The sequence below is a fragment of the Hyperolius riggenbachi genome, chromosome 4 (genome assembly GCF_040937935.1).
Source record: "Hyperolius riggenbachi isolate aHypRig1 chromosome 4, aHypRig1.pri, whole genome shotgun sequence".
Lineage (NCBI taxonomy): Eukaryota > Metazoa > Chordata > Amphibia > Anura > Hyperoliidae > Hyperolius > Hyperolius riggenbachi.
Window position 1 is genome coordinate 194998391 of NC_090649.1, and position 22314 is coordinate 195020704.

The following is a 22314-nucleotide window of genomic DNA, read 5'->3' on the forward strand; positions in this document are numbered from 1 at the left end:
CTGAGATTCCCGTACTGCAAGGCAAGAGTGCTGACCAGTTAGACAATGTCTCGTCCCATAAATAACTCTGTTTTGCACTTAGCATTTTTATTCAACAAAAACCATATGATTTAGTTAAGCAGTGAAGGGTGTTGACCGTCAGTTTTTACCAGACTATACTGCAAACAGGATTTCTGATGACAGCGTTCTGTTAAACAGGTTAAATTAAAACTCCTAAAAAATATAACATAAATATGTATGGTAACCATTGGTCTATTAATCTATTCTGTGCAGTCCATGTTAAAATACAAAATGAAGTATCTAAAACGGTGTATATGCTTTATGCCCTGTGAACCTGGATGATATTTTGTTGCATTTGTTTATAGTTGATGCCACAGGTTTGCAGTCAGTAACTCGCTGTATTCTGCTCTTTTTATAGGTATGGTCCAGAAACTTGACCAGAAGTTGCCTGTAGCCAATGAGTACCTGCTCCTTTCTGGTGGTGTCCGGGAAGGTGTTGTAGACCTGGACCTTGACGACCTGAATGTTTACGCTCGAGGAACGGACTATGACATGGATTTTACTCTGCTTGTGCCCGCTTTAAAGCTTCATGACAGAAACCAACCAGTCACACTGGACATGCGTCACTCTGCTCTTTGTCATTCTTGGCTTAGCCTTCGATTGTTTGATGAAGGGACCATTGCTAAGTGGAAAGACTGTTGTACCATTGTTGACCATATCAATGGGGCTACTAACTATTTCTTCTCTCCTACAAAAGTTGCTGACTGGTTCCATGAGTCGATCAGCATTGTTCTGTCTGAGATTCAGAAGAAACCTCAGAGAGGAATGCCTAAAGTGGAGAAGGTGGAAAAGAATGGCACCATTATATCCATCATTTTAGGCGTTGGTAGCAGTCGCATGCTTTATGATATTGTTCCAGTGGTCTCATTCAAAGGCTGGCCAGCTGTAGCTCAGAGCTGGCTAATGGAAAATCACTTCTGGGATGGCAAAATTACAGAAGAGGAGGTTATTAGTGGGTTTTATCTGGTACCAGCTTGCTCCTATAAGGGTAAAAAAGATAATGAATGGAGACTGTCATTTGCCAGAAGTGAAGTACAGTTAAAGAAATGCATTTCCAGTAGCTTAATGCAAGCTTATCAAGCTTGCAAAGCCATAATCATAAAGCTTTTATCAAGACCAAAAGCTATCAGTCCATACCATCTGCGTAGTATGATGTTATGGGCTTGTGATAGACTTCCAGCTAATTACTTAGCTCAAGAAGATTATGCAGCCCATTTCCTACTGGGACTTATTGATGACCTACAGCATTGCTTAGTAAACAAAATGTGCCCCAACTACTTCATTCCTCAATGCAATATGTTAGAGCACCTTTCAGAAGATACGGTCATGCTACATGCTAGAAAGCTTTCTTCTGTGAGATCAGACCCTGCTGAACATCTCCGGACAGCCATTGAACACGTTAAGGCTGCAAACCGACTTACCTTGGATCTCCAGAGGAGAGGAAGTACCACTAGCATACCCTCACCACAGTCTGATGGAGGAGGAGATAACAATCAACCAGATGATCGGTTAGCCAAAAAGTTGCAGCAGCTAGTAACTGAAAACCCAGGAAAGTCTATTTCTGTCTTCATTAACCCCGATGATGTAACCAGGCCTCATTTTAGGATTGATGACAAGTTTTTCTGAGACTTTCAGATGCGTACATTAAGACTTGATGTGTAGTCTGTGTGATGTCTTGTTTTTACATATCCAGCTTAGATTGGATCTGTCAAGAACAATATGGAATTTTTAATCCTGTTTGTGCAGGACTTTGCAAAATTTGAAACAGTATATTACTATTTCACATGCTGCTTTGATCTTTCCTTTTTTTTTTTTTTTTTTTTTTTAAGTTTTATGGGAGAACATGAGCCTTAATGATCATTTTATGTTTGCTATGTTGTCTATTTAATTTGTATACATGTTAAACTTTCAGATCGGTTTTGGAAATAAATTCATTGCATTGGCTTTCCATTGTTCTATATGAGATAATGGCAAATGTTTGCTCCCCAACTAGTGTCCATCTACATTTTTCTATGGTGCCAAGCAAGCTGCTGAAGAATAGGGATGGTCAATGAGATGCAAATCTGAGTTGATTCAGTAATATGCAAATTCTGTTGGCAAATATATGCAATTTGAAAATAGGACCTATCAAATTAAAAACAATGGTGGAACTTATTTGGCCCATTTTCAAGCTGAATACTAAAATTACGTAATACTGCATCAACTATTTGCATCCAATTGGCTGTCTCTACAGGAGAGTTCTGGGAGTCCAGACTCCTCGCTGCAAGATGGCTTTTGTTAACAAAAAGGTGCTTTTTGAAACACGAGGCATGTTTAGTTGTCTGGTGGGAGGAACAATGATAATGCAAAGTGCAGTGATCCTTGACAGCTAGTCCGATATTTGTTTACAGAAAATGAGCCTTGCATTAAAGATTCTTCCAAAATGTAAATGGCTATAAAACCAGTATACAGTTCTGCACAATGCAGCATAGTCCTGATAAATGGTGCAGACAAAAATATTGCTCCTTGACAACCCAAAAATATAGAATGTCTAAAATTTTTGCACACATAACGTCAGGTCAGTTGGATCGACAATCCACCATCAGTGCTTCAGCACCAGGGCTGTGGAGTCTGTACAAAAATCATCCGACTCCTAAGTTTATGAAACCTCCGACTCCAGGTACCCAAAATAGCTCCAACTCCTTGACTCCAACTCTTGTATTGATACAAATCACATGGTCTATGAGCCCATGGTTTTTCCTCAGGCTTGGCTTTGATCTCTCCCCAACAATATCACACCTTATTCTCCAATACAGTATTCTAATTTGCGATGGAAAGAAGGGGAACTTGGGAGAAAAGAAAGAAGCGCACAAAGATCTAAGTGCAGTAGCTTTTTCAACTTTTAATGAATTCAGTGCACAATACAGGGGTTTGAAACCATAAATGTCATATAAAACAAAATGGCACTCACATAGAGGACCCTTATAACAGGGACCCTATGACATAGACCAACATTTTAAGTGGAACAGGCAGCTGCCGTGTCTCTTCCTCACCCACAAGTCTGAGTATGTAACACAAGTTACAAACAAACAGTATGTAACACAAGTGTTTGCAAAGCACCCACCATTCTTTCATTAAGAGGCACACGCTATAATATTGTTGAAAAACATAGCCGACCCTGGGCTATTGTAAAACTTATTTAGAGTTATTGATTGTGTGGGAGTGTTAGTTTAAAGTGAATAAGGAGCTCATAAACACCAAATGTGTGCTTGGACAACTCCAGAGTTAAGGTATGGCTGCTCTCTCACATACCTGGCTTCAGTGAGTGCCATGATCACTTTGCATGCGCCCTCACACAGATGTTAGGAAGCTTAAGTCAGGGGTACTAACTTCTGGAGCAGGCCCAAGAATAATGGGGCTCTCCTTAATGAGGTAACTTTTTGTATACTAAACGTCTGGCCATTATTTGCTAATATAATGCTTATAGTATTTAAGTGAAATTTCCATTTTGATCTTAAAATCTACTGGGAGTGTTTTTTGTGTTGTAAACATTGTACAGATCACTGAAAATTAGATCTGATTGGCTGCTGTGGATAACTGCAATTTGCACGTTGCTGCCTGTCTAATTGGATAATCCCATGTATGTTCATGGTAGGAAATATTGTAGACTGGCTTTATATTTAGACACTAGCTTTCTTTCTAAAAATCTGTAAATGTTTAGATTTTACTACTGATGTAAATCTGCAAATAAACCCTGGTCTCCAAATATTTTAGAGGCAGAATTGTGTTCAGCAATGCTGGACAGATATTGTTTTTTTGTTTTTTAGGATCTATCCAAGTATACCGGTATATTTTTTGAATTAGTTTCTACGGAAGGCCATCACACTGTTTAGGTGGTTAACAATTTGTGGAACTTACCTGTAGATTAGGATATTAAAAGCTCGTTCCTGAAATTCAACTGAAAAAATATAATCGGTTCACAAAATGTGCTGGTGTCTGAGCAGGTTGGAACTAAAAGTTGCATCCTGTTTGCAGTAACTTCAAATACTGTTTGGTAGATGACTGTTCAGATATGTTCAAGCAAACCTGAGCTGTCGGGGAAAAGAGAACTGTTGGATACTTACACATAAGTGGAGGAAAGCCTCTGGAAGCTACAGAGGCTTCCCATGTCCTCCTCTATGCCACCAACGCTGGTTGGGACCCTCTTTTATTTTGTGACTACCCTCCCTTTTGTGCACAAGTGTGGCCGTACTGTGCAAGTATGGCCACGCCTGTACAGTAGCACGAAGCTGCATGAGAACAAGCGGCTTTGGCTCACTGCAAAGACGTGGCTGTCCAACAAGTTCTTGTCGGATATGTGCAGAGGGTCCGTGCACAGCAACAGTGGCATCAAGGAAGAGATGGGAAGCCTCTGGAATATCTAGTGCCTTCTATCTACTTAGGTAAGTATCAAACTTTTTTTTTTTTGAGAGCTCAGGTTTGCTTTTAATATAAACTTCAGACAAAGACACAGCTTAATCCAGCCTTGTGTTTAGTAAATGTGTGTCCTTACTCACAAGCATCTGAATCGTTACTTGTATTGACCTTCTGTGATCACCTGAACAACCCCATTCACCCTGGGAAAGGTGAAGGAGGTACACCATAGCAATGTTCCTTCTACAAGAAGAGACCACAATGCTGATTGTTCCGCTGCCCTTCACCGTGCAATCTGCGGGATATGTGGTGTGCATTGATTTGTTTGTTTTATGTTTGATACATGGATTATGTCACTAAAATATGATCAGCTTTTGTTAAAATGAATGTCCAACTACAAAATGTTTTTTTCAGCTCATCACCATCACAATCCTCTGGGGCACCAGAATAGATCAAATCTGAAATGAAACCAGCCTGTGTATGACCACCTTTTGGATCATGTCCTGACTAAAAAGATTGTATTTTGAATTTTCAATCCAAAGATTCTTTAAACTCATTCACCCTTCTCTCTAGGGAATGTCTCTCTTGTGTGTAAAAGTTTAAAAACTTTGGGATGTTTAATATCGTGTGATGGATGCTGTTCCACCAACATACTCTGCTGGAATGTATGGCATGTACAGTCTGAGTGAGGTTCTCCTCCTCACCCATGTGCTGGCAGAGAAGGCACGCTTGCATTATTTCTCCTGTACTGGCTAAGGATTAGCAGAGGTTATGTTGACATTAAAGTTCCTCTTGCTAATCCTGTTACTGAGCTATGTGGAAGTGGCTTAAAATGTAATTTCTCAACGTTTTTTTTTTATTTCTTTTTCTGCTTCCAAATTCCATTATTTTGTTCTAGTTTAAAAATAAAAATTGGAATCTATTTGAATTTTACTGACTAGAAATGTAAAATACAAATCCTCCTTTAAAGGATTACTAACGTATACACAAGTGGGCTGCATAAACTCTTTGAAGGTCACTCCATGTTGGCTATATTTTTCCGTTCCTTAAAAGGGTCATTCTGCAAAAGACTGATATTTCAGCTGTTATCTTGATACTAGCTGAGGACATATGCCTACTGAGGCAGGATTTTCACACCTCAGGTCTCAAATTAAACCACTTGTAGGTCCTACCAAGTCGCATTCTGTGGTGGCCAGAATATAAGACTGTGCTTACTGCATCGTGAAGAATTAGACTGCCAAGAGGGGAGGCCCAGAAGCTCCATTGTGGAGACTTTTTTTTTTTTTTCCTGCCGAATACATTAAAAAATACACCTCCATATATTGCACATTACTTAAATTGGTTTTGGGTGAAAGGTCCCTATGGTGGTGGTTAATCCTTACCAAAAACCTCACTAAGTTCTTATATCTCTTCTATTGTGGCACTGATTATGTCTGTCAATGTAACTGCAGATTATGTATGAAGTTAGTGGAACTGATACATGAATCTGATTATTAGCAAGAAAAACGTTAATGCTCATTGTGGAGCTCAATTTCCAACCATAACACATCTATTGAAAAAAATCAAAGCAACCATATAGCTGCAACTAGTAAGTAATAGTCTTGTGCTGAGTTCCAAAATATGATTCTAGTTCCCCAGCAGCCTTCATCATTGTAAATCTTCACTCTTATAAAAGATGGCCTACATAGGGACACCCCCCTTTCCTATGCCCTGTTCTCAGTGCACAGGACAAAAGCTGTTTCTCTGCACCATTGGACAGGACATGGGTATGGGGATGTGCCTGTGCAAAGGTCGCCATTTCTAAAATGTCTTTGGAGGCCACCGTATAGGTAGAGGAAATTAACTTGCCAAGTTTGCTTGTTGAAACCGAGCACTTTTAACGCTGTCAGTTAGCAATTTAGATAAAACCGAAGGTCAAAAGGAAATCTGGTTGAGTGAAAATATGCTGTTTGTGAAATGTGCTTTGGGAGGCAGTAATTAATGTTTGCATCGTTACACTGTAACAGTAGCCAATCAGATTGTAGTTGTCATGTCTCCCCACTTTCTGCCAGTTCATGTTTTTCACTGATATACATTCCATAATGGTTTATTTGTACATTACTTGGCAACAGTTGATATCCTGGAATGTAGCCTGGGGCATGTTTCCAGGTATAGAAACTGTACATCATGTGCCAGATGCATGATGAGGTCCACATGCATGATGAGGTCCACATGCATAAATAGATTTGCCCACAGAGTCTAACGTAATAGCACCATAAAAGAAAAGAGGTACATGGCAGGGCCAATGACAAAGATGCTGTCCCTGGTGTGGGCTCAGGCCCAGTGTTTCCCAAGGTAGCCTGCACAGCATAAGCACATTGCTTTGCCCTTTCTGCCTCTGCCAGCAATAGGTGGCCTTGTTTTTAAATTGAGCCATCATGGCTTTCTTTTTCACTAAACAAAACTGTTCAAAAATTTGGTGTGGTGTAAATGGTGATGGTGCAGCTTTATGTATCAGCTTTTATTTTTAGGAAGAATGATAAAAATTAGCAGTCCTCCTACGAGATGATCAATTAGATGCTAATAATTTTTAAGTTCATGTTGGTTAATTTTATGCAAATGAATGCAGATTGGAATTATACCCATCAAATGCAATAGCTGATAATTACTAGTAAAATTCCAATCTGCAAAAAATTGCATAACAAGATTTGCATCAATTGAAAATTATTAGCAGCTCAATGATAATCTCTGGTTTGGGAGTGTCCTTCACTGTTTACACTGCTGTCTATAACAGTACACCTGCTATAAGTCATGTAGATGCTGCCATTGCTTATCATCAAAAATTGTTTGCCGGCTGTAATGCTGATCCTCTGACTATAGAAGTTTATAAATCACTCAATTACTCAAATAGAACATGTATGCTGATCAGGTATTGGACATCCAACCCTAGTGTTTGCAGGTTATTCTGCCTGCAAGGTTGCCTCAAATAACCACATTTCATGGTCAGCCAATTGCCCCATAGACATACAATCGCAGATGCTTTAAAGATTATCATGCAACTCTCAGGCCACCTTGCCAGCAGAACCTTGGCGTCTCCCTTGTCCACAGACTTGCACTCACTTTCCAAATATCCTTAAACTGAACTTGCCACCATTTCTCAAATTCATAAGCTGCTGAAGCTACAAAAGGTGCTTGAATGTGCCCCTCACCTAAATCCTAGCCACAGACACTCATTCTTCCATCTAATAAGTACAGTAAAATGCAGTACACCATTACAGGTTTGCAACCAAAGAAACAGATTGTTGCATTGCCAGATGATATTGAGCAAACTATGGGCACAGCAGAGCCCAAGTAATATAACTAAAATAGTTGCAGCACCCAAATAATTGGTCTTCTGCCCTGTAGATACATTGCATCTGTTAGAATGTTAGGCCACTTATAATCATAATTTTAAATAAAGAATAAAGCCACTTATAATCATAATTTAAAATAAAGAATAACTAAATCCTAATGTTTACCAGAAATAAGTGAGTCTTGACTGGGCCTCCACAGTTAAACATGGTCCAAACCGTGTGCAGACTGGGAAACAAAATCTGGCAGGCCGGCTCATTTACCTTTCCTTGTTCAGTGTAGATTTAGCTGTATCAACCCCCCCCCCCCCCCTGCCAGAAAGTGGAATCGGCCACTAGCAAATGAAAGCATTAGTCCATAATCATCATAGCTGGAATATGAGTTCATCAGCTGTTAGTTAATTCATCTTGTATTTGATTTTCTCAACACCACTTCTAGTTCCTGAGTAAAAATTTGCTCAGTAGTGAAATATCCTCTGATTATTATTTTTTTTTCCTGATCAGCATACTTGTACAAAATTGTCTGAAAGTATTTCACTTTGACACACAATTAGCATTTCCACAAGTAAAGCCACCAATAGAATATCTGTCTTTTCTGGCTGTTCAGTTGTAAAAAAAACAGATTTTGAGTGGTTTCCCATGGCAACCTATCAAACCACTACAATTATATTCCCATGAGAAGGAAATTGAAAAGGTAATTGCCTACTGGTTGCTACAGCAACTTCTCAGTGTCTTTCCTTATTTTTTGCCTTCATTTGGTTCCAACTTGAGCCAATATAATTTAGTGTTGACTGTATGCATTCCAGCTAGCATTTATAGGCCGGTATCATACTTCAGGTGGGATGAGGAATTCATAATTGGGTTCTCTGATCGGTAAAGAAGTAAAATGAGCCGTGTTCATGTCGGACATTTGAAGGGAGAATGTGTTCTATTTTTTGGGGGTTTTTTACATCTTTATTAATCCAGCTTCCCCTTCCAATTTTGATGTTTAACATGAACACAGTTTCATTTTTCTTCAATTTTAAAATTAAAATCACTCTAATTAATCAGTTGAAGTCTATACCAAAATATAACGCTTTACCAACCCTTCAAAATGGGCTGGAGTTTTTATAAATATGGTGTAAGGTTTTATATAAGAGTGTATAGAGAGTAATTTAAAAGCATTACCATATGCATTATTTGCACTAACATTAGTTATGTCTTTTTGTCGTGCTTCATGTCTTCTTCCGCTATGAAAACATATTTGCGTTCTCTAATGTAAAATAAACTTATTTTCATTTACTGGTCTCTTTTAAATATGATGTAGCACATTAATCCTGCTGAAATGATCTGTTTTTCTTTGACTGTGTATAATATGCGTGTATCATAACATCATCACCTGAACATGACATCATGTCATTGTATCTATGTGCTGCTATCAGACTCAAGATGTGTAAATTGATATGCATTTTTCTCATGCAAATTAAACATTAAAATCTACTGTTTGTTTGATTTCTGTGTTTTTATGTAATTTAACCTGTTCTGATTGCATCTATTAGGAAGTAAAGATTGATTATTAAAATATTAATCTTGATTCCTCTAAATGTGACCGCGTATATTCCAAGATCACAGGAACACTTTTAAGGGGTCCCATACACTGGTCGTTTTCAGCCATCGATCGATCAATCGATTCCAAAGAATCGACCAATCAGAAATCGATTCTATCAAATTCACAGATCGATTTGCGGCCGATTTTCAATCTATTTGATATACACCGGGCAGCACGGTGGCGTAGTGGTTAGCTCTCTCGCCTTGCAGCGCTGGGTCCCTGGTTCGAATCCCAGCCAGGGCACTATCTGCAAAGAGTTTATATGTTCTCTCCGTGTCTGCGTGGGTTTCCTCCGGGCACTCCAGTTTCCTCCCACATTCCAAAAACATACGGATAAGTTAATTGGCTCCCCCTAAAATTGGCCCTAGACTACAGTACTTACACTACATAATATAGACATATGGCAATGGTAGGGATTAGATTGTGAGCTCCTTTGAGGGACAGTTAGTGACAAGATATATATATACACTGTACAGCGCTGCGTAATATGTCGGCGCTATATAAATACTAAATAATAATAAAAATAATAATATCTGACAGAATGGAAACTCTGGGCCGACCTGCTGCTGGCAGCAGATCGATGGCCAATAGAGTTGCATTGGTCTAATAATGCATTTAGATAGATTATTGGAAATCTGTTCCTAGTGTGTGGCACACATCAGATTCCTGTCAGATTCGACTTGACAGGCATCTGAGGGAAATCTATCTGATGGTCGAATCTGTTGCAAATCTATAAGTGTATGCCCACCTTTATCCATTTTATCAATAGATTCTAGGAAAAGTCCCATTTTATAAAAAAAAAATGTATTTAACTCTATATAAAGAATTTTGTTTTGTTTTTTTTTTGCCCTAAGGTTTTCAGAAAAGTAGGTACAGCTTTCTAAATCCTGTGCAAAAGTAGTAGTCATGTAGGTGGAGAAATTATCTGTCAGGCCTGGTGATGACATGCACCAAGGGCTCCCAAGTGTGACTATTGAATATAATAACTGTTTTGACTACCGAATATACTCAAATACAAGTCGACCTCGTATATAAGTCTACTCCAATATTCAACCCTCTAAAGCTGGAATTTTTTATTGACTAAATCTACGCAGCAAAATTAATGGCTGCAATTGGGGCTCAGTAGAGGTTAATGACTGCACTGCATAAATTACTGCAGCCATTAGCCCCTCCTGTCCCTTAAAGGGAACCTGAAGCGAGGCAAATTATTTAAAACAAACACATGACGTAGCTACAAATGAATATTACATATTTGCCTCACTGTCAGTTCCTCCCAAAGGCTCACCATTTTCTTCTTACAGTGATCCCTTCCAGTTCTGACGATATTTTGTCAGAACTGAAATATACCAGTTGCAGTCAGTTATATATCAGCAGCTGTCAGTTACAATTGAATGTGCAAGGAAATGTCCAGGTTTCCCTATGGCTCAAGTGGGTGATATTACAGTTTAACAGTGTGCTGACCAGGAAACTGTTATGGGGTAATGGACATTTTTAAAATGGAGAACAGAGACATCCATTGATCACAGTGGACAAACAGGAGAGGAGAAAGAGATTGAATAGTAGACTACACAGGAGGTAAGTATGACCTGTGTATGGTTATTTTGACTTTTTATTTTCAGTTCAGGTTCTCTTTAAGCACAGCCAATACCTCCTCCAGGCCCTCCAAGTTCTGCAATTATTAACTCCATTTTATGCAGCCCAGTATTTCCCTGCTGCCCCTTTCTTTGTTAATTGTTGTTGCCTTAACTTTCAGACCTGTTTTCTCTTGGCATTTCCTTTCCGCAAAGTTTCACTTACCACAGGGTAAATTGCTGCAAATGGGAATGTCACTATTAGTACACGCTGTGTGCTCAGTGTTGCCAGTGACTCGTGTATACGTTGACCCCTATACTCTTATGAAGTGAATCAGACCTAAATTTCTAGACTTATACTCGAGTATATACAGTACTTGATTTGAAGTGTCCAACTCACTTAGACTATGCGTGTTGCTGAACGTACACATTATGTATGAACTGCAATGGAGCCTGGACATAGACTTTAATATAAAAATTGCATGCAGTGAGTTAGAATAACGTGATCCATTACAACACAGAAGTGTGAACATCCTCATAAAATTGTATGGGCAGTAATTATTCTACAATGCAATGTACAGTTATTATTTTTTTTATATTTATAAATTCTTCCGCAGGGCTGTACAGAGCAGGGCCAGATTTACCATAAGGCACTGTAGGCACGTGCTTACAGGTGCTTGATGATGGAAAGGCGTCTCACTCCCCTCCCCCAGTGCCACTAGCTACCTAATACTGACGGTACCTCTGGCTACCAAATGCTAAGAGACGCCTGCAGCTGTAACGGGCTGGGGGTAGTAAGGGAGAAGTGACAGCTGGGCCAGCCAGCACACTTGCACTGCAGTTTGGGGGTTTGTACGTTCTTGGAGTGCAAAGTCCTAGGGTGCCAGAACATCTGTGCCTATAGGCTCCTGTGGTGTAAATATGGGCCTGGTACAAAATATATTGTCTTGTCACTTAACTGTTCCTCAGAGGGGCTCACAATCTAATCCCTACCATAGTCATATGTCTATGTATGTATCGTAGTCTAGGGCCATTTTTTTTTTTGTAGGGGGGGAGAGAGCCAATAAACTTATCTGTATGTTTTTGGAATATGGGAGGAAACCCACACAGACTCCGGGGGAACATAAAAACTCCATGCAGATAGTTCCCTGGCTGGGATTTGAACTGGGGACCCAGCACTGCAAGGGGAGAGAGAACTACTACTTCACTGTGCTGCTCCCATGTAGTGTCAAAAGTTCCTTAATTTTATTGATTTGAAATGCTGTAGAGGTTACAGAGGAACCAGTGTGTAATTTTCTATGCGAGTTCCCACATGTTTTACTTCAGCTAATCGGGCTACGTTCACAGTGGAACGCAGCTTACCGCACTGCAGTGATAATCCTATGGGATGTTCACAGTGCGACGTTAGCGTTGCATTAGCGTGTAGCATTATGCTAACGCACTGCTGCTGTACACCTTACCGGGTACAGGAAAGCATACCTTTCATTGCCTTTATGCTTTACTGTACCTACTGTATACAACAGTAATGCAGCAATAATGTTTCCACTTTTTTTTTCTTTTTGCATTGCGTTGTAATGGTGCGTTGCATTACAACACAAGGTCCCACTGTGAATAAGCCCTCATGTCATGAGTGTTACTCATAACTATAAAGGGTGTACGAGATGATGATAATTTCAGCTGTTTGTGCAAATTGTTTGCAGCTTGGAATTGGACTAATCAGATCCACTAATTTGGATTGTTCCACCAGTTCCAAGGTGCACACAATATGCAGTGAGATTTGCATGTAAGCTGAAATGATTTGCTTATATTTGATCTCTACTCATTACTTTACAACTTGGGTTGTTCACATGATAGTAATGCGTTCTACATCTATTGTCCTCAGTGAATCATGGAGGGAGACCACTCTTTTTGCACAGCCTGCTGTATATTTGTAATCTATGCCACATGAAGATTATTCACCTCCAATGAGTTTTTGGGCTGAAAATATTTCACTATTCTGTTTTTCCCATTCCCTTCCAGTTCTGCATGGAGCAGTTATAATAGGGGGCAGGCTTTACAGTAAAACTTCCCTGCACTGTACAGGAATGGCTGGGATACATCCAAGCAACCCATCTGCACACAGACCCTTCACACATACGGTAGTCCCGCAAGTCCGAACAGACTTCAGTAATATGGTTTGTTATCTTCACTACAGGACAGGTCAAGACAAGACAAATAACATTTATATTGCGCTTTTCTCCTTGCGGACTCAAAGCGCCAGAGCAGAGCAGCAGCCACTAGGGCGCGCTCTATTGGCAGTAGCAGTGTAAGGGAGACTTGCCAAAGGTCTCCTACTGAATTAGTGCTGGCTTACTGAACAGGCAGAGCCGAGATTCGAACCCTGGTCTCCTGTGTCAGAGGCAGAGCCCTTAACCATTACACCATCAGCCACTACAGGTGAACAGCTTCAATATAGTCCTGTGGCTGGATGATGTCAAGGGCTCTGCCTCTAACATAGGAGACCTGCGTTTGAATCTCACCTCTTGCTGTTCAGTAAGCCAGCACCCATTCAGAAAGGAGACCTTGGGCAAGACTCGCAAACACTGCTACTGCCTACTGAGCACGTCCTAGTGGCTGCAGTTCTGGCGCTTTGAGTCAGACAGCCAGGAGAAAAGCACAGTGTAAGGCCTGGTGCACACCAGAGGAGTTTTTCTGAGCGTTTTGAGTTTTTAAATCTGCTGCTAATGTTATCCTATGTGTCTGTGCACACTGGAGCAATGAGGTTTTGTAAAAAAACCCATAGCATTACATTGGGAAGATCTTTTGAAACCTCTAAAAGCTCTTGCCAATGTAATGCTATGGGTTTTTTTTTTACAAAACCTCATTGCTCCAGTGTGCACAGACACATAGGATAACATTAGCAGCAGATTTAAAAACTCAAAACGTTCAGAAAAACTCCTCTGGTGTGCACGAGGCCTGAATGTTATTTGTCTTGTCTGTGTCATGAAAATAGAGACAAATGTACCCGTGCCATCCGCCCAGACTTCTTATGGCTGCTCTTTTCTGCACTGCAGTAGGTAAAACTGATACTGCAATGTCCTCAATGAACTCCAGCGCGGAACTGACCATTATGCTACAGCACAAATAGGATACAGACTGGCACCATTGAAACAGTAAATGTTGATCTGTTTTGGATTGCTTAAAGGTAACCTGAGAGTGAGAGAAATACGAAGGTTAATTTTCTTATTAACCATTCTACTTGGCTGGCTGTCATGCTGAGCTTTAGAGTTGTGTTGTTTTTGAGTCATACACTTGCAACAAGCATGCAGCCAATGGAGTCAGGCCATCCTTTGTTCTGCATGCTCATTCTGGGCCTTAAAGTGTATCGGAGATGGGGGATTCTACATAAAATATAAATACCTTGGGCTTCCTCCAGCCTGATCACTCCCATGGTGCACCTGCAACTGTCCCTGAAAAATCCTTCAGTCGGCGCAGGTGCAGTAAAGTGAGACGCGCTCCGCATCTCTGGAAGTATTCTGCATCTGTGCAGTAGTACTACGCAGGTGCAGAGCACTCACGGTAATGTGAACGCAGTCAGAACACGTGCATGGCTGGCTCGTGCATTGCGCAGTTGGCCCCGAACCAGAGAACTTTCCGGGGGCTAATTGAAGGCGCACAGAGGGAGAGAAAGGAACGGCATGGTAGCAACCAGGCCAGAGGGGGCTGGAAGAATCCCCAGGTAAATATATATTTTATGTAGAATCCCCCATCTCAGGTTCCCTTTAACCTCTTCACCTCAAAGGGTTTTTCCATCTTGTTTTTTTTTTTGCCGCTGTATAGGCTTTCTTTGGGGGGTACTTTTTGCTAAAAATTATTTTCTTCTAACTCAGTTTTAATAAGAAGAATAAGAAAAAAATTGAAAAAAAAAACATTTCTCAGTTTTCAGCCATTATATTTTCAAAATAAAACATGCTACCGTAATTAAAACCCACACATTTTATGTTCCCGTTTGTATCGATTATTGCAACGTTTAAACTTTTTCCCTAGTACAATGTATGGTGCCAATATTTCATTTGGAAATAGAGGTGCATTTTTTAAGTTTTGCGTCTATCCCCAATTACAGGCCCATAATTTATAAAGTAATTGTAGTATACAGTTTTTGTATACAAATTAAAAAGTTCAGTCCCTAAGGTAACTATTTATGTATTTTTTTTTTATTTGTAATTTTTTTTTATTAAAAATAAATAAATAAATGGTAACTTTAGGGGAGTGTGGGAGGTGAGGGGTTAATAATAATAATAATAATAATAATAATAAAAAGGTAACTAGGGATAATAAACTGAAAAAAAAGGGGGATGTAATATTACAATTTGGCCACAAGATGTCCTCAGCAGTGACTTCAGCTCCGTAATGTTTGTACGGAAACGAAAGCACTATGCGTACGGAATTAATAAATGAATGGCAGAGCAGTCTGTATAGATGGCTGCAGCCATTCACATGGGGAATTAGATCAATGAATGGGATTTGTTTTCACATTCATTGATCTAGCGGTGGGCGATCGGCGGTAATGAGCGGCGGTACCGAGCGTGGGGGGGGGGGGGGCGTGGCGGGAGGGACGTAGTACCTACGTCCCTGCACAGAGTTATGGCATTTTGCAGGGATGTAGTTACTCGTCCCGGGGGGAGGGGAAATGGTTAAAGTACTAGAGGAAGTGTATCAATACAGAAGGCAGGCAACTGGCATCCTATTCTATAAAACCCCTGTGACCCTGCGTCCCCCCCTGTGTGTGTGTCTGTGCTTTTGCACTACTGCCCATGCCCGGCACACTTGCGCAGTTGAAGGAGGGCGGACGTGTGCGCACGCGGCTAATGAGGAAGAGAGGCAGTGCGGGGGGTCACGGCCAGAGCTTAGCGCACGTTTTTAAACAGGCCTTAGGCTTACTTGTTAATAAGGTAATGAAAATGACACTCCTTTTTCCTCTTACTTCAGGTCCTTTAAAGGAGAACTGTAGTGAGAGGTGTATGGAGGCGGCCATATTTATTTCCTTTTAAGCGATACCAGTTGCCTGGCAGCCCTGCTGATCTATTTAGCTGAAATAGTGGCCGAATCACACCAGAAACAAGCATGCAGCTACTCTTGTTATATCTGTCAAAATTGTCAGAAAAACATGATCTGCTGCATGCTTGTTCAGGGTCTATTGCTGAAAGTATTAGAGGCAGAGGATCAGCAAGATAGCCAGGTAACTGGTATTGCTTAAATAGAAATAAATATGGCAGCCTCCATACACCTCTCTCTACAGTTCTCCTTTAAAGGACACTTGGACTGAGAGGGATATGGAGGCAGCCATAGTTATTTTCTTTTAAACACTATCGGTTGCTTGGTTTTCCTGCTGATCCTCTGTCTCTATGGATATGCTCCCGATGTGCGCCGTGCATGTGCGGACCAACTGGAATCCCAGTGACTTACTTCCAGCCCCCCTGTGGGGGGGGCGTTGCGCATATGACTGTCAGCGCAATCTGCAGCAGGGTCATATCTTAGTCATTTATTGCGTTGTGGTGGGATGTGGCAGGAGCGTCACCGCAAAGAAAAAAAATAGGTGTAAAACCAGCCTTAAAAACTTGAATTACTGTTATCCACATAATATTGATCATTTACCTTGCCTGGTACCAGGGCTGGATTTACCATAACGCACTGTAGGCATGTGCCTACAGGTGCCTGATGATGGAAAAGCTGCTCTCTCCCCTCCTCAAGTGCCTCTTTCCCTCCTTCTCTATGCAGATTCCTGATGAGAGTGTAAATGAGAAGTTACTCACCCAGCTCTTGGCATTCCACTGACCTGATCTCCCTTCAGTCAGGGGCACCTCTAGGGGAAAATCGATCTGAAAAACAAATCGATCGAAATTCAGATTGGACATGTTGGAAATAATCAACCTATTTCGTGGCACTGTATGAAGTAAGAAACTAACATGGACTACATTATAATATAGACAATGGTATACACCAGTTTTCAAAATACAGAATTGGTAATTACAGTGACAAAAGTAACATGAATAAATGTGTAACAAATGCCAAGGCAAAAGGGCATGGAAATCTCAATCTGCCTAGATATATAATTCACCACTTGCTCCACCTAACTATTATCTGAGGTAAAGCATGACCGGTTTCACAGAAATGAACACTGCCACAATGCCATAGCACTTTCAAAGAGTGCAAAAAGAATAGATTGTGAGCTGCCATTTTCAGAGCCTTGAGAGGGTCTCCCTTACCATACAGCATGGTAATGCTTTTGGAATGGGAAGGTCCCTAATACATTGCTTGCAGACTCTTATTTCATTAGGGTTGTATCAGAATTAAGAGTTTGTGTAATTCCTGGCTGTTCCCTTGTAAACCTTTCAAAAAAAAAGTTGGTATCCTAGGACCTACACAGGGAATGGTGCTAGGTAACTATATGGATGTATAATGTGTGTGAATTCATACAGAAATATTATTTTGCAGGTACCACAAAAGCAGCTTCATTTTTTCAAAATAATTCTCTCAATATACAGTATAACTCTAATGACAACTGTCACAGGAGCCCTAGTGGTCGGAACGCAAATAGCCTTCCAAACGGTTTCAGCACACGGATCATGCAAGCTGTGGTCGCACTTGGTGCACGGAAATCGACGGAACTTGGGCAGCAGCCCGACTAGAAGGGAGCCTGTGAGGTATGGTAATTACAACTTTACACACTGTCACAGGAGCCCTAGTGGCTGACCGCACTTAGCCTTCTAAACACTGCCAGCGCACAGATCGTGCGAACTCTGGTCGCAGTCAATGCGCAGGAACCGTTAAGAATTAGCCGCAGACAACTCAGAAGGGAGCCTGTGAGACACGGGTAATTACAACGTCACCTACTGGTTCAGAGTAAACTGCCACCACCGCGGTTACCATGGGACCGTGGAGCCCACTAACTAACTGACTGACTAGTCCTGCGAATAAAACGGTTAAACACACGGTATTCTGTCTAGCCAACAACAAACAAACAGTAGCGTATCTTCAGAGACCCTGGATCAGTTCTGCGTGTGCTGATAAGCAGGGTAGCGGACAGTGAATGACTTGGAGAAAGTCGTTTATTCACGCAATATAAATAATTAATATATACAGACAGTTATTAAAATCACAATTATTAAGACAGTAATAGCCAGTATAAAAAATAAAAGAAGGGAGAAAAATACTTAGTTCCTGGAAAGATGTCCTTTTTGTGGGAAAACAGAGTTCTGGGTTTCAATTTGAGTTCAGAGTTCAGACCAGGTGGATGCCAGCATATCCTCAAGCTGGCATCTGATGAGTTCAAGATGTTTCAGTGTGGAGGACACTGAGTTTGGGTCCTCTGCCATTCTTATGCCCCTGCTTCAGTAGGAGGGAGTGAGGGCGGGGAGCCATACACCCCCTTAGAAGATGAGATGAGCCCTCCCCTTGTCCTGGGGGCTAGAAATCATATCTACCCATATATGGGCTCTATCTCACAGAACCGTACAGGTCAGGGCAGATTTATTAACATTTTCAGGTCTGTCTCGATTTACCCAGCGCCCTGATACCAGACATGAGGGGTGGGACCCCTGTGGTATCATCAGGGCATTTTCAAACTGCCTAACTGGCAGTCCTTACCTCAGAATGTTCTGAAACTTCCTCAGAACCAGCACCGGGGCTCATGCTACACTTCCCCCACGTTTGGCGAAGCTGCCATCTCAGGAACCCCAGAAATATGACAGATCTGGGAAGTTATGGATTATGCTATGAGACTCAGGTTTATTCAGGATGTGTTCTAGCTGCTAACAGCTGACTTCCCTTTGATCTTTACCAGTGAGCAAGGTGTCAAGACCTCCCGGAGATTTGTAGCCTACCTGGCTGCACCTAGGCATCCTGATCACCCCTTGGTTAATTAACATCTACATGAGATCAGCTAGGTGTCACCTTATACCTGATGGATGGGCCATCCGCACAGCTTGAAGCCAGGGACTCTCTGGGCCCAGGCTCATTAGCATATCAAAAGAGCCATCCAGCCTTTAGGATGGTGCTCTCTCTGCTAAGAAAAGGACTTCAGCTCCCCCTACACACTCAACCCAGATTGTATCGATTTGAAGCGCAATCGATGCAGGGAATCGAGTGCGATCGCTTTTTCTTCACGGGCGGTTACAGGACGCGCCTGCGGCCCCGCAACCGTCCGTGACACACACTATTTCAGGGTATTTGCCATCACCTCTGTTTTCTGAGACAGAGGAACTCACTAACGGGCTATTTCTCGACCTGCAAATAAAACGGTTAAAACACGCTGTATTCTGTCTAGATATCAACAATAGTAGCGTCTCTTCAGAGACCTGAGTTCAGTTTCTGTGTATGCTGAATAATAGGGTAGCTGGAACAACAAATGACGATAGCGTCGGTTTATTGAAAGCAATATAAATAATCAATATATACAGACAATCATTAAAGTCAACAATTACTGAAACACTAATAGCCAGTATGAAATAAAAAAAAGGGAAAAAATACTTAGGGTTTGTGGAAATATGTCCGTTCTGGGAAAATCAGAAAGTTCTTGGTTCAGTAGCAAAGTCCAAATAAACTGGATGCCAGCATGTCCTCAAGCTGGCAAGGATGTAATTCAGGAAGATGTTCAAAGTGGAGGACACTGAGTTTGGCTCCTCCATTCTTATGCCCCTGATCCAGTAGGAGGGAGTGAGGGCAGGAGCCACACACCCCCTTAGGAGATGAGATGAGTCCTCCCCTTGTCCTGGGGACCAGAAATCATATCTAACCAAATATGGGCTCTATCTCACAGAACTGTACAGGCCAGGGCAGATTTACTAACATTTTCAGGTCAGGGCAGATTTACCCAGCAGTCTGATACCAAACATGAGGGGTGGGACCCCTGTGGTATCATCAGGGCACTTTCGAACTGCCTAACTGGCAGTCTTTACCTTAGAATGTTCTGAAACGTTCTCAGAACCAGCGCCAGACAGGGCCCTACATGCTCTGTTAGTTTGGAGAGTCTGCCAGCCTGGCAATACAGAAAATATGCCACATATAGCAGTTTATGGAATATTATATACATCTGGGATTTACAGCAGGTCATTCCTAGGTGACTGCTCTTTTGAAGCTTGCAGCAGCAAGCTACGTGTCAGCTCACCTGCTGGGAGGGGAGCCAGAATGTCTGTCTTCTTCTCAACTAAATTGGTTCTGCCATCCTGCTTATCAACTATATCTGATGGATGGGCCATCAGCACAGCTTGAAGCCAGGGACACTCTGCAGCAGGATCTTGCCTTTTGGTGGAAGGAGGGAAAGAAAAAAAAACCCAGGAATGTCAGTTCTGATTCCTGTAATGGCTGCACAAATTTAGCCAGAAAGCGATCAGAAATTGTACTGTGCGGATCCTTCCAATTCGCCCGCGTTTCTCACGGCTGTTCCGTGACAGCACCCCCTGGGGAGAAGGCAAATAGACATGCATCAGCAAGATGTGTGTCGTTGCCGCTAACCTGCGATATCTGGTCTAGTTCACTGTTGCAACGGGATAGCCCGTCGGCGTTCTTGTGTCGGCCAACCTGGCTGATGGGTCTCGAGCTGCCGGCACGGCGGGAAAACCCATTGGAGCCTGCAGCTCGGTTCACCTGGACAGGTCGCGGTCCGCTACCCTCAGGGTTGACCCGACATGGGCCGTTCTGGACAGGGCGTTTGCGCCACTGCGGTCGGATGTGGTGTCTGCCGGGACTGCTGACAATGGGCAGTGGTTTGAGTAGGTCAACAGCCAGCCCACGCAGGGGTTCCCTGCTAAGTGGCTGTGGACCTAAGGGAACCTCGCGGGAATCCCTGGACCCTCCCCGCTCCTGACAGACGGCACATGCTTAGCAGTATTTGGCTACATCCCTGTTCATCCTGGGCCAATAAAACTGTTTCCGTATACAGGCAAGTGTCTTGCGGACACCCGAGTGCCCTGTCAGAGGATTAGCCTGTGCGGATTTCAGCACAAGTCCCCTGAACGCACTCGGGACCACAAGCCATTTGGTATTCTCAGGTGATCTACCGGTAGGGGGCTGTACAGACTTGCTGTACAGTCTCCCACCTTCCCAGTACACCTTGAAAGCGGCCCAGTCTGCGAGGGGCTCAGAGGCTTGCTACCCGAGCACCTCCAGGCTTGGGTCCCTTTGTAGTGCTGCTGTGAATACGCTATCAGTTTCGGCCAACTGGCTCATGTCACACGAGGCCAGCGGCTGAAAGGTCTCATCCCTATGGTCAGAGGAGGCCGGAACCCTCTCCACCTGTTCTGAGCAGTACAGCTGCGCGGTACTGCTAGCACAGGTATACCTTCAGAATGGCACAGACTGGCATTACTCAAATCATCGTTTAATGCATTAATGACAGTAACAGGCATAGACATATTTTCATTACAGACAGTTGGTACATTAAATACAGGTACAGTTACATCATCACGACAGGCAGTTCATGCATCAAACTCAGGTGCCTTTGAAGCAGGCACTATTGAACCTGGTACCCTTGAACTGGGCACATTCAACCCACCTCCCCCTGGTGCCCCCCCCCCAAGTGTATAAAGTACCTGGTGGTGGGTGGAGAGTCCGTCTCCTTCCGTGAGCGACAAGGCGGTTGTTGCAGGTTAGTAGTAGGACACAAGCTTGCCCAAATCAGTCACCAGCAACACAGGGACTGGGAGATCCTTCACAACCCCAACAACAATTTCTTGGACTCCCACCCACCAGTCGATCTTCACTCTCACGTGGGCTATGTGTAAAAGGGTGCCGTCTACTCCAGTAAGGACAAGGGATCGGCTGGAGATGAAGCGCTCATGTGGCACAAGGTGTGAGTGAACTAACGTGATGTCAGCTCCGGTGTCTCGGAATCCGGTGACAACTTTGCCGTTCACTCTATAACAGGCTGCTGCTGGTCGGTTCGGTCGCAGATTTCCTTTCCGCGGGCAAACAGAACAAAATCTGATGATCCAGGCTGTGGGTCGCTGGCGGGTTGCCTCTGTTGTGGGTGAGGTACAGGGGATACAGCTGCTGCAGGTGCTGGTGGTTTCTGTCTCCGCTCTGGACAGTGGAATTTCATGTGTCCGGGCTGACGGCAGTAGTGACAGGTGACCTCTCCAGGGGCTCCAGGCCGGGGTGCAGCAGCTGCGCTGGGTGGCCTCTGTGGCTGACGGCTCACAGGGGCAGGAGAGTCTGCCGGGGTATTGGGCTGACCTCCTATCCAGCTGGATGGGACATTTCTGTGTGTATAAGACACCCGGGTAGTTGTAAAGGTTTCAGCGAGGTCTGCAGCGACAGTACATCAGCAGGGCAAATGTCCAGAAATTGTTCTAGGACTATCAAGTCCTCCAGGACATCATAAGACCCTTTGGTGAGG

At 42.6% G+C, this 22314-nt stretch overlaps 1 protein-coding gene across 1 annotated transcript in view; it reads left to right on the forward strand.

The window, feature by feature from the left end:
• MB21D2 (Mab-21 domain containing 2) overlaps positions 1-1902 on the forward strand; it is a 152044-nt gene extending 150142 nt beyond the window's left edge. The window contains exon 2 of the mRNA XM_068281180.1: positions 419-1902. Coding sequence (XP_068137281.1) covers positions 419-1686 — 1268 coding nt within the window. The 3' untranslated portion in view covers positions 1687-1902. The remainder of the gene's footprint in view (positions 1-418) is intronic.
• Positions 1903-22314: the final 20412 nt, after the last annotated feature.